The 13082-nt window shown below is 38.3% G+C and overlaps 1 protein-coding gene across 1 annotated transcript; it reads right to left on the reverse strand.

Annotated features, from left to right (window-relative positions):
- Positions 1-674: 674 nt before the first annotated feature.
- On the reverse strand, positions 675-12542 carry LOC144657984 (bone morphogenetic protein 1 homolog). The gene is made up of 7 exons (XM_078518317.1): positions 12428-12542; positions 11109-11268; positions 10204-10259; positions 5718-5880; positions 4739-4911; positions 2374-2613; positions 675-1279 (listed from the first exon to the last, which is right to left on the reverse strand). The coding sequence occupies exons 1-7, from the start codon at positions 12540-12542 to the stop codon at positions 1140-1142; spliced, it is 1047 nt and encodes a 348-aa protein (XP_078374443.1). The 3' UTR covers positions 675-1139.
- Between the last annotated feature and the right edge of the window lie 540 nt (positions 12543-13082).

A 13082-nucleotide genomic window follows, 5' to 3' on the forward strand; every position in this document is an offset into this window, starting at 1 on the left:
TGGCAATATTTATGGTCTGGAAAAGGAAGAGGGTCTTGAGAAACATGCTACACTCCCCCACCAAAGTTTTTGAAGAGTTCACGCCCCGTGAACCATCACATCCCCCGCCCTAATTAACAATTGGTCCATGCTTTAGCGTGCTCCATCGAGTTATGGAGCACGCGGGAAGATTGGAAAGCATGAAATAAGCGTGAGAGTTTCTCGAGGCGATAGCCGAGGGTAACTCTAGCTTCCTAAGTTCTCTTCAAACTTCCCAAGTGCGTATAACTCGATAGTACACAGATAAAAGCATGAACCAATTGTTTTATGACATTGCCGGTGGAATTGTGCATCAAAACCGGTCGCGGAAAAAAAACTAACTGTGTTTATTGTGTGCAGTGTGAGAAAATAAACATAGCGGTCGAGCGATAAATTACATATGTACAAATTTACACGAGTGGTGCAGTTTGTGTCAAATTGCTAATAAATTATATTCGGTGGCAGAGCGAACGAAAAAAATCTTGACGAAAATAGCATATGCAGAAAATAAACTTTAAACTTAATTAAACTTACAAATGCCACAGATTTATAAGATTGGAAAGAGGTACAAATGGGATTCGTGACAAGTTGCTTGAAGATATCTTCCTGAAAGGAGATAATGACTTCCTTGTGAGGGACATTATCTAGCTTATGTTTAATAAATATTGGATTTATTTTGATTTAATTTCTTCTTCCCTTTCTTATTTATTGGCATTTTACATTACATCTAAAAAAGTGGAACCGAGATAATTAGGCCACTATCGGGCCATGTTAATTTGGCCGTATTGAAGGAGTAAAGTCAAATTTCATGGCTGTTCTACTCCCGGGGTCTACATCAAGTGACGAAGCAGTAACGCTCAATCAGCACATATACAATATTATGAAAAAATGAACATAATTGGGTTGAAAAATAGGTATTTGATTAATGTGGCCTTCAATTATAAATGATTATAAATAATTATACAGGTTGGAATTAACGAGGTTTTATTTTAGATAAGAAAATGTATGGACGTTTTACTAGGACACAAAAAGTGACCGTAGTAACGAGGTAGCTGCAAGAAAGCGTTCCACTGTAATTGAGTTGGGATACAATATAAGCTACACCAGATGCCCCCTAGAAATTATAAAATGGTAAAATCTAACATCCGTCCTGTTGCTGTTGGCGCGCAACTAATAACGAGAGATGATGTTAAATTGCTGCAGAAAAGAAAGTTTCTTCTATCAAAAAAAGTCCATCCATAGGAACATCGGGGTCCACAATCTGAGAAAAAAAAGATCAAAAAAGCAAATTTAAATTCCAGTAAAATATTGATACTTTATTTGGAGAATGGCAAAATAGTATTGTGAAACCAGTTACTGTAACAGTTCTAGCAGTGGCAGTGGCAGTGGCGGTGGCGGTGGCGGTGGCGGTGGCGGTGGCGGTGGCGGTGGCGGTGGCGGTGGCGGTGGCGGTGGCGGTGGCGGTGGCGGTGGCGGTGGCGGTGGCGGTGGCGGTGGCGGTGGCGGTAGTGCTAGTGGTAGCAGTAGCAGTAGGTTTTTAACAAGAATTAAGGCAAGAAGTTTCGCGTTTTTGAGTTATTTATCCAGCTCGTAAGAATGCACTATTGTGATGGTTTTCTTGGGACTGTCGGGTGCCCCGCCATAACGCGCAATCTTTAATAATGAGTTTATTGATTAATATCAATTATTTGATTATGCCATGTTAAGGGGTATGGGTGAGGAGCGCCTGACCGTACGCCTCAGGTAAAACGTGGAACATATCTACTTTACTTTCATAGACTTCAAAGGTTTATATTTGTTTCAGAAAACCCTTTGCTCTCCTTGTGGTATTATTCTTTCTAGAGCAAGGTACTTTGCTCCAAACGCATGGACTGATTAGTCTACGTTATATTCAAAGGAACGTTAATAAATTTTATTGCGTGTAGGATTTCTGCAGACTCCTGAAGCAAATAAATTAAATTAGATTTTGAGACTTTTACATCGCTTTCGTAATTGAGTTTGCAAAAACTTGCACCATTTTCCCCGCGAAACTCCTCATAACAACGAAACAAATATCCTTGCTGTACCGCGCTTTAAAAAAATCCTTTCGAAAGGGATATTTTTTCTATTTGATTTGTTTTTTTGCGTTTTAAGAAATTTTCTTATTGAAAGCAAAACAACTGCCATCGATGTCTCCGTGAAAAAACAAAAATATCATGTTACAGCATTTGCAAGGAAATCAAAAGTAAATCATCGTGGCTTAGTACCGTATGGTTTGTCTTATGTCCAGTACTTATGGTTTGCCCCAAATAATCCAGTTTTGACACATAGGGATAAGACAAGTCAATTAAGATGCTTTCTGACACGATTCCTTACCGTTAAAAATGACTGAGAACTCTCTCACATCCGCTCCATACTTGCCAGTAGCCACGCATGTATAGTTACCTTCCTCATATAATTGGATGGTTACATCAGTGTTTGTTGTGTTTACCAATGTGGTAAAGTTCCTTGTCAGTGCTGTGTTAACAGGAGGAGTTCCAGTGGCGGAACACACGGTCAGCTTGTAACCCGGTAATGTCCGAACAACAGGGTATGTTAATGTTACCTTGGGAAGAGCTATAAAAAAATAGTTAGGAAAGAGTTTCAACATGCAAACACGCATGTTGCTACCCAGTAATGTTCGTATACAACAGGATATAATAATACTAAATTTATTAAACTTTAAAAACGAGGTAATCCATTTGCCCTTGGTCGGAGCAAAGTCAAAGGCTTACGCTAATGTGCTTTAGTTAATGTTCTTTATTCTACCTTCGCTTTTAAGGGATGTTGGGTCTGAGAGGGACAGAAAGTACCATATGTAATCTAAGCATGGGAATAAATCTGGTACACTTTGTTATATATCCAAAAATTGTAAATGTTAGTGGAAGTCACGTGTCAGTTTTGACGTCATATCAATGTCAAAATCCACCATCTTGGATAAATATAAACACATTCTGGTTAGGAAATCGATTTTAAAAAACCGAAAATAATATAACGGCTAAAAATGTATACAGTCAACTCTCGCCTTGCGGACACCCCGCTATTGCGGACACTCGCTATTACGGACAAAATCCAGATCCCCGGCGAAAGAGGTTTGACTGGAAATGACTCCCGCTATTACGGACTCTCGCTATAACGGACACTAAACGACGCCCCGAGCGTGTCCGCTATAACGAGAGTTGACTGTAGTGGAAAAAATCGTTATAATTGAAACGGTCTTAAAAGCAACAGTAGATTTCCAATTTTTGGTAAGTCTAGTTTAAGACGGGTCCAGTCGAGGTTGTCATACTTATTAGAAACGTCAAGTCTTGTGAGCAAACATAATGGAGGGAGATTACACAAGCTTTAAGTGTTACGTGCATATCTATCTTTTGACATCATCTTTCGACGTGCTGCTTTAAATAAGTCAATCAAAACCGATACATACCATTGTTGGTTTCATGAAAATTAGCAAACCAGGTCAGAAGGTGATGCTAGTGGTGGCAATTCCTCGTGACGAGTAAGATGTCTACTCGGACATAACCTGAGATCATGCCCTCCCTGCCTACTTATCACTACGGAAAAGTATCGTATGTAAAAAAACGGATTCTGGTTTTTCTTCCTTCTGATTGGTCGAGAAACAATACTCAATGAAGCGGTGTGGACTGATTGGCTGTCGTATTTCAAAGGAGCTTCCGGTCTGATAATGGCTTAGACGAAGCGTGTTTACTTCGATGACGAGTTCTCTTCTACGTTAGCTGAAGCCCTGACAGATTTCTTAAAATTTAAAAAAAGTTAATTCAAGCTAGTCAGCATGAGTTCACTGGTGACTGTGCAGTCCGATTCTAGACGAGCAAATATTTGGCAGAAGGCGCATTTAAACCCAGCTGAGGCCGGAACCGCTCCGGCATCCCGCTGTTTTTCCGTTCTTGCCAAGAGGAGTCTCTTGTGGTGCTCCCTCCTCTGCCGCTCACTGCGCGCCACACCAGCATGGATAGCACTTTTTCAGCAAGGGTGGTCATTGGCTAACTACTCCCAGTTCTCGGGGTTGTTACCGCACTGCTTCAGGCATGCTAGTGAGCTGTAATCGGCGGACTTCCATTCGTATTGTTTGTTGAGCACGGCGAAAGATGGATGTCGATATAAAGCCGCTATGCACGTTACACTGAAAGGACCGTACCGAAATTCGCAAGTAGCCAATCAGAAGCGCGATCTACTGTCCTGATATTCTACGATATCAAGTCACTGACCTGATATGCCACGATATCATGGTCACTTTGAAGTAAAATAGTGTTACCGTACAATGAATTGAAAAGAGGTTTTAACAATAAAGCAGAATCTCGTAATTTAAATTTAGCTGGTGTTTACCAGTCGTAAAAGGAGAAAAAACTCTCCCGCCAAAACTAAACTTGAGCACGCTTGCCAATCGCGCGATGTTTGCCGACGAGTACTGAAACATTCACACTGAAACAATATAGAGTCGGAAGTCCCACTCTTCGATAAATTCTGAATTTTGGAACGGTAAATACCTAATCGTATTTTTTTGGTACGCTTCAGCGGCATATCAGGCTCGTTTGGTCTCGCCATGGGTATTTTGGCTCGACTACGTCTCGCCAAAATACGAACCATGGCTCGACCAAACTCGCCTGATATGCCGCCGAAGCGTACCAAAAAGGTACGATTAGGTACAAGTAGCACCATATTGCATTTTGATCCCACTTACCAACTGGGACAGCAGTAAAATATATTACAAATCCTTTTCGTTGTTCAATGTCGTCTGAATAAAATGTGATCTCTACGTAATCTCCAGTTACAACAATGGACTCCCCAGTTTCGTCACCACAGTATGTACCAAACGTGTGGCTTTTACCATCCGTAATCTTCAAGTAGTCATAGCTAGTAGAAAAAAAATACGTTATATTATACAATTTAAAGATAAATTACACCTTTTTCGGTAGCTGCGATATTGCCCTAAGTGGTAAGTTAAGATCTCAACCACTTTCAAGCACGTACAACCTGATTATTCGACACTAGGGCACTTTCCATTAGTCAAAACAGGCCAGCCAGTCCGGTGGTTTTGAAAAAGGCCTTGTCTGCGTTATTTTTCCACATGTTTACTACAACAGTTTATAAATAACGCTCTGATTGGTCAAAAACCCGTTGGCTAGAAGTCTCGCTTCTGTCCCGACATGGCCGCACTACCATCGATTACGCATAAGGACGAATAATTAAAGTTAGTTTTTTGATGGTTAAAACGGAGGATATATGATTCTCGTAAATGATCATTATGAAAAGTTACTGAGGGTGGATCACAAAATTGAATTTTCCCGCCCACCACAGTTGAGCGAAGGATCATTTCTTCATTTATTCTTCATCTGCAGTTCAAATAAATGATTTCATATATTCATAATTTCATCTTCATCTTTCCCAGGTATATTACGAACCAATTTAATGACCAGCTCCCAGTTGGCTTGTTAGCTCCATTGGTTAGAGCACTGCACCGGTATCACATAGGTCAGGGTTCGATTCCCGGCAAGCCTGGTTTTTTTAGGCCTTCTTTTCGCAACTGATTAAGTTATATTCATAAATGCGAGGATCATCTCTTCATTTCAGTATAAGGAAAAATTATAATAATCGAACAGATAAACTGACATAAAACATTGGTAGAGCAGCATTATTTTGATAATTATGTCCTAACTTACATGCATATATGACGGTCTCCGTCCTCCAAGACGAAATCGTGAAATGAAATGTTCAACGCCTTGCCTTGTGGGATAGGAATGGAATAAACACAGTGCATATCACTTGGGTAATTTTCTGGATATCCAGGACTTTGTAGCGAGTTGTTTACCACAGAACTACATCCTGTTTAAAGAAAAATATTTCACTTAAAATTAAAACCAATAACACTTTATATAAGAGTAAATTTAGATACACATTTGAGAATAAAAATGAGCGACAAAAATAAAAAACGTTTCGATGTCATCTTGACTTAATTTTCAAGTGAAACTTTGTCACTTGAAAATGATGTCAAGATGACATCGAAACGTTGTGTATTTTTATCGCTCATTTTTATTCTCAAACACTTTATGTAAAAAAACATAATATTCATTGTCATTAAAGATGTGAATATATCGTTTGTCTCAGGATAGATTCGCTTTGAGATGTTGATCGCGACGTTTCGACTGCAATACTGCCCGGCGTATCCAATCGAACAAAATCGAACCAAAAATCAATCGAACCCATTCGAACACCAATCGTTCGATTGGGTTTGTTAATCGAACAAAATCAAACATCTATTTTGTTGCGAGTTCGATTTTCGAACCAATCGAACACAATCGAACTCGATCCAATTCGATTTTGTTCTGAATCCGTTTCTTGATAAGAAAATCTCGCAGGACTAATCAGGGAGACGGTGCACCATACAAAATGTCCGCAATATAAACAAACAGGAGTTCGGTAATCGAACGTTCGATTGAGTACGATTGTCGGCTGTTCGGTAATCGAACGTTCGATTTTGTTCGATTAACCAATTTTATTGTGAGTTCGATTTTGTTCGATTACCAAACCCAATCGAAAGATTATGTTCGATTGGGTTCGATTTCCGAACGTTCGATTGGATACGCCGGGAATACTGCTATTCTTCATCAGGCGATTAGGACGATTGTTTACGCGTCGCTATTTAGGCACGTTGGTTCGTTGTGATTGGTGCATTTCGATCCTCGTTATTATTCCGACTAACAGATAATGTTCCCTCAGAGGTCCGCTTTGTAGTTGAACGGCTGTTATGCTTTCTGATCGTAGGTATCCATGCTTCTGGAATTTCAATTCCGCTTCTTCTATTGATGTTATTAGAATGAAGTCTTATTTGGATAGCCTCTTTGACCCTGCGTGTGTATCAGTGAGGGTCACGATCGATAAACTTGACTTGATTCCATAAAGGAATATGCCCCGTTTCGATTACGTGCTCCGAAACCGCGGAGGTTTGTGTATGAGCAAGCCTTATGTCTCTGTCGTGTTCTTTTATCCTGTCTTGCATCGCTCCCCCAGTTTCCCCTATATATACTTTTCCGCATTCACATGCAATTTTGCGTAAACAATCGACCTCATCGCCTGATGAAGACTAGCAGTATTGCAGTCGAAACGTCGCGATCAACATCTTAAAGCGATTCTGGAATAAACGTTCATTGCTGCGAAGCCTTAGCGTAGCAGCAGAACTATTTTTGACTGTCCGCGCGGGGCCTGGGCGCTTTATATAGGCGACACACTCGATTTGACTTTTTCACTGGCGATGATTTTGATTACATGCAGTACGTATGATCAGCGGCATGTAAAATGTGGAAGCTGCATTTGTCGTTTGCGATGTCCTTTTCGTTAAAGAGCAAGACGTTAAATTTTAAAGCGCTGCCGCTTGCGCTTCTGTTCAGTACTTTGTAAATGCTTCCCAAGAAACCTCTCTTGAGCAAGATGGTCAAGTATAGTGCCGGGGAAACGGTCTTTTCGTCCCTTATGCGCCAGCTCTGATGAATAACGAATTTACAAGGCCTTCTTATAATTCGCTTTCATAATTATCCATTACAAAGTTAATTTAAGGGAAAAAAATACTTTCTGTGCTTTGAGCGCAAAATATGTACAGCAAAAACTACGAAGATTATTTGCGAAGGCTCCATGAAAACGTTTTCATAATGACCGCGCGCTAGAATGGAACGAGCTTTGAGCTTTTTGACGTCATAAATTGGTGTTTCTGATGGCTTTGCGATCGAATTGCACGTGCTTTGTTATGTTACATTGCTTCCTTTTCTCAATTCACTCGCTACGAAATTAAAGATTAAATCTTTCACATCTGAAAATGTGAAAATCCGAAACATTCCTATGACCTTCCGTTCCGCTCCTACTATTATAATTAATATTCTTATAACTCACTTCGCAGCACTTAACTTGCTTTCAGCAACTCCTAGTTACTCCTAGTTACCTAGTTTCTTTGTCATCATTAGCTTCGCAAATTTGTGAATTTGACTGGATTTACTTTTTTCAATGATACGTTATTCACCAAAAATTCAGCTTTCAAAGAGTTTTTAAAAATCTATGAAATCCTGGTCTGAAGAGAAACAGGCAGTTTAAAAAACAAGCAATTACACAATTAACAAGGAGAGTTAAAACAATGTGTAGCAATCTTCCGGTTGAGATCTTTGATGTCACATAAACATTGCCAGGCTGCTTATTTACTCCAAGACGGCGGCGGCCGGTTCTCGATTTCCAGACTACTTCAGACAGATTTTCAAAGGGTTTGAATAATCTTTGACTTTTAAATAACTAATTAACATATCCTAAAATTAGCTTTTCGTCTACTTGACGATAAAAGGTAACATTTTAGATAGAACTTCTTAGTTTTACATGAATATTCCTACAGATAATACGTTTGGAAAGAAAAATAATAACAGATGTAAAATAGTATCCTTGCCTTGTATAGCGAATACGCTGTTCTGTTCGTTCAGCATGCATACAAAAAGTGCGAAAGCCATCTTTAAGGAGTAGAAGCATGTTTTACCCATTGTTGTGGAGATACGGTAACTTTTACGAAGGATGTATCTATCCTGCAAGTGAAAAAGGATTTAGAATTCTTTAAAATTTGTTATTTAATGCTTGCTCTTGTTTCTCTGCTTCGATAGGCTATGGAGAAGGTATTGTAGGTGTGGCGATTCTTCTCCTTATACCTTTGATTTCTCGTTGGAACAAAGGTTACATCGGGAACATAGGTTACTCGCTGAAAAGCTATATCGAGCACAAATAGTTGTCAACTTAAATTAAAAGTCAACTACCTACAGTTGTCGAAAACTAACTTTCTGCTCTTTTTAATGTATAAGCGATCTCAGATAATTCAAAGAAATTCCGTTTGTTGAAGTCGTTGCTTCCTTCGCAAGTAGTCTAACTTGTGAATTCTTAGCGGAAAATATCTATTAACATCGACTCTTTTGAACTTCGCTCTGTCTATTTTATTTTCACATCATTTCACTGATCCCTTCCAACATTGTAAAATACGAGCGAATAATTAAAACGCTTGCTGACTCCGTGGCATAATTAACAAAAGGTGATCTGGTAAAGAACATAAACAACAAGCTAGGGGGTTTCACTCATCAACAATTAAATCCTTTCAAGGGCTAATTTAAAACTGATTCTCCTAAGCTGGGTTTTTCTGCTGTATTATTTTTGTCTATTTTTAGATTATTTTGAAGAAATTTTTACATTGATCGCATTTCTTTGTCGCGGAGTTTGCGCAAGAAAATTTCACCATCTGCACTGTAAAATCAGAAGAAAAAAAATAAATCTAGCAAAAAATATAAATTGATACTTAAATATGTCTGGAAAAAGGTGGTTGTTAGAAGATTCTTACAAGGCCTAACAACAGAGTAAAATTTAGAACAAAAAATGTTGGTGGCACATATATTAACCACTAGCATAGTTTTTGAGATGAGAATTTTAAAATTTTTTATATTCGATGTTAAGAAGGGGAAATTTTAAGCACGATGTTGAATCTCACTACACAAATCTCTAAGCAAAATTGTTGACTGGCTACTAAGTTTTTGTTTAAGCAGACCAACTAAAAGTGATTCTACATACCTAAATCTTGTCGGTCAAGGAAGTTGTTTTGAAGAACTTGCACATATGATATTACGGCTTAAATTTTAAGTAAACTTTCTCCGCTAAGGATTTTTGCGAGTTCGTTCACAGTTTCTTCGTCAATCGGTGTATGCACTCTGCTCTGATATCTTTTTTTCTGAGCGCAATTAAAGCTGGCAAATAGCTAATAAAGATGTAAGCAAAGGTGGATTGTCGAACCGATTAAGTCATTTATCAACCAATTAGACAAACCTGAGGACCCCACGTAACTCCAAACTGTATTGAAATTCACTGAAGGAAATGTGGAGTAAATTAAATTTCTGCAATAGTTGCGTTTACGTGTCGACATGGATTCAAGAAGGATTATTTTCTGCAGAAAAAAATAAATAAGTTAATACCTGTAAAAGCAAATAGAAATCGTTTTCAAAATTGTGATTCCGGCTTTTGCAATTTTCAGCCTATCGAGCTAGAACTTCGGTAATTCCTTGACATTCTCTGTCTTTGTTATTCTTTGAACGCACGATTTTGGAGTTAAAATATTAAAAAGTATCTTTGTATCACTCTCCTCACCACAGTATGTACCTAACGTGTGGTTTTTACCATCCATGATCTTCAAGTAGTCGTAGCTAGTAGAGAAAATAAGGACGCTGTATCATACAATTCAGGCATAAACTACACCTTTATCTGTAGCTGCGATATATATTGCCCAAAATGGTTAGTAAAGGTTTCAAGCACTTTCTAGTACTTATAATGAATCGATACTTATGGCGCTTTCCATAAGTCAGAGATGCCTACTGTTCGGTAGTTTTAAAAGTGATATGGGCCTTTTCCCCAAGATATTCCTACAAATATACTACTACAGTGAATGTTCATACATTGACTGACTGACAAATCTGACTAACAGCGGAAGCACTCTAAGACTCTTAATTTGTTAATGCTACAATAATGGTAACAATTCAAACGAGTGTCCAGTCCTATCACAGCATTTTTAACAATGAATTTTTTTGTAAAGTGTAAAAAGGTTTTTAAAAGCCAAGTTGTCTGCAAAGTTTACAAAACAGAGGTGCAAGGCTACCGTAACTTTTCTTATCTTCACGTGCATTTTGTCAAAATTATTAACAAAGTTGTTTGATTAAATTTGGAAATCTGGAGGGCTTATCTAATTGACAAATTCACTGTTTTGGACACTGAACTACGTTGTTAGATACTCAGATCAGCTCCCTTGAAAACATATATCTGGTTTAACCATCGCTCAATCAGACACAAAAATTGCTGCCTTAATTATAACAGACTTTCTGGCTAAAATTTGGTTTAAGAAAATCAAATCTTCGATAACTCCTCGACAAAAATACTCTATTGTTTATATAAAGCAATGAAAGAACCAATCAGATTCGCGGATTTCCAATAGAACAAGACTGGTTTCTACTAAGTAAAGAGAAACTTTCATCATCATTGATAATTATGTCTTAACTTACTTGCAGCCAAATAAACCGACCTCTAAGACGAAATCTTCAAATGAAATGTTTAACACCTTGCCTTGAGGGATAGGAATGGAATAAACACAGTGCATATCACTTGGGTAACTGTTTGGATATCCAGGACTTTTTAGCGAGTTGTTTACCACAGAACCACATCCTGTTAGAGGAAAAAATATATCTTGAATCTTTCTTGAGAAACCCAATAACACTTTGTAATACAATAACAATCATTAAGTTAGGTTTTTACCCTTTTCATGTTTTTGTCACCATTTGCCTCTCAATTAAGGTCGCGGGGGACACCTAAGGCTCATCATTATGCATTTATTTAAAGCGTATGCACGAAGTACAACGACTGACATCGACAACTTTACGAGATATTCATGACTGGATAAAAATATGGTTGCGAGCTCGTGATTTAAAAAAAAATAAATTCCTGTTTCTTTGATATTTAAACCAATTTTAAACAACACTTGGCGTTATACATTTATATAGATTGTACGTAGGAAGTCTATGAGCTAATTTTTATTCAATTTGTTTTTGTTTCTGCAACTCATGTTCGGCATAAACAATCGTGTCCTTCATAAAAACGCATTGTTCTCACCATAAAAGCGTGGAATATAATTACCATAATTACATCTCTCCTTTGGAAACTGATCGTGTTTTGGTCGGGACACCTTCGGAAATCTCAAAGTTTGGACTTTTCCGACAATTTTGTGGCAGAGAATACAGCGCGGATACAGACCTTCGTGACTCGCCACTGCAGATAGGTAAACTATGGATATTGCAGTGTGTCATAACAGAGGCGGAATTTTAAAAGAGCGCTTTTAGAAAGAGGTAGAAGGCACTAAATTAAAATTTGCGCATTTAAACCGCCATAACTTGCTGGCAAATTTTAAATTAAAAAATCCGCTTCTGTTATGACATTCTAGAGATATTGACTGATTAGTTTTTGACAAGATCACAGTGTGTTGTCTCCTACTCGTTCCGCAAACTCTGCCACAAAATCATGTTCTTCCCAATTTGACACTAACGTGGCTATTACATCGCCGTTAAGTACAATCTACCAAATAAAAGATGACATACATAATTTTTCATCACTTCTTTATGTCTCTGTAAAATTTGACCTTAATCGCACCCATAACAGCCGAGAAATACGCGTTTTAAAAGATGCAGGTCAAGCAAAGATTTCGCTTCATGAATTTATTCATGCTGTAGGTTTCCCCCGCGACCTTAACCCTCATTAAATGTATATGTTTTGTGGATTTGACTAGATTTACTAATTTTCTCCTTAATTCTGAATAATCCTACAGACATACGTTTGTGAAGAAAATTAACATAGAGATTTAAAATTGTGTCCTTGCCTTGTAAAGCGAAGGTGCTGTTCTGTTCGTTCCATATCATCAGCACGCGTACAAGAATTGCGAAGACCATCTTTAAGGAGAAGAAGCACGTTTTCCCCATTGTTGTTAAGATGCTGACTTAAACTAAGGATTTATCTATCCTGGAAGTAGAAAAGATTTAAAATTGTCTTCAAATTTGTTATTTATTGTTTGCTCTAAAGACTTCGATAGGCTAGAGAGATAGTATTGTAGCATTGTCGACAACTATTTTGATTACTTAGCCCAATGCCTGAAGCAAATTAGCGATTTTTCTTCATAAACCCTTGAGTTCCCGTTGGAACATAGATCGTCCACCGACCATCGCCATCTTCCCATGTTATTGGTGACTCTTTCCAATTCGCTCCAGCTCAGTCCAGTTTATTTTTCTTCCGCCACGGTTGATCTTCTACATGTTGTTTTCCCCTGAGGTGTTTATCAGAGGGCATACCTGGTCACATTGGCAAAGGGCTCACTCAACGCATGGCGTAGCTAGCGACATTTCCTAACTTGCAAGCTTGTAAGCTGTTGTTCTGCTTTCTCTCATACATCTTCATTTGTCACTTTGTCTTGGCAACCGAAGTCGGAGATTATC

The sequence above is a fragment of the Oculina patagonica genome, chromosome 6 (assembly GCF_052425735.1).
Source record: "Oculina patagonica isolate OP01 chromosome 6, crgOcupat, whole genome shotgun sequence".
NCBI lineage: Eukaryota > Metazoa > Cnidaria > Anthozoa > Scleractinia > Oculinidae > Oculina > Oculina patagonica.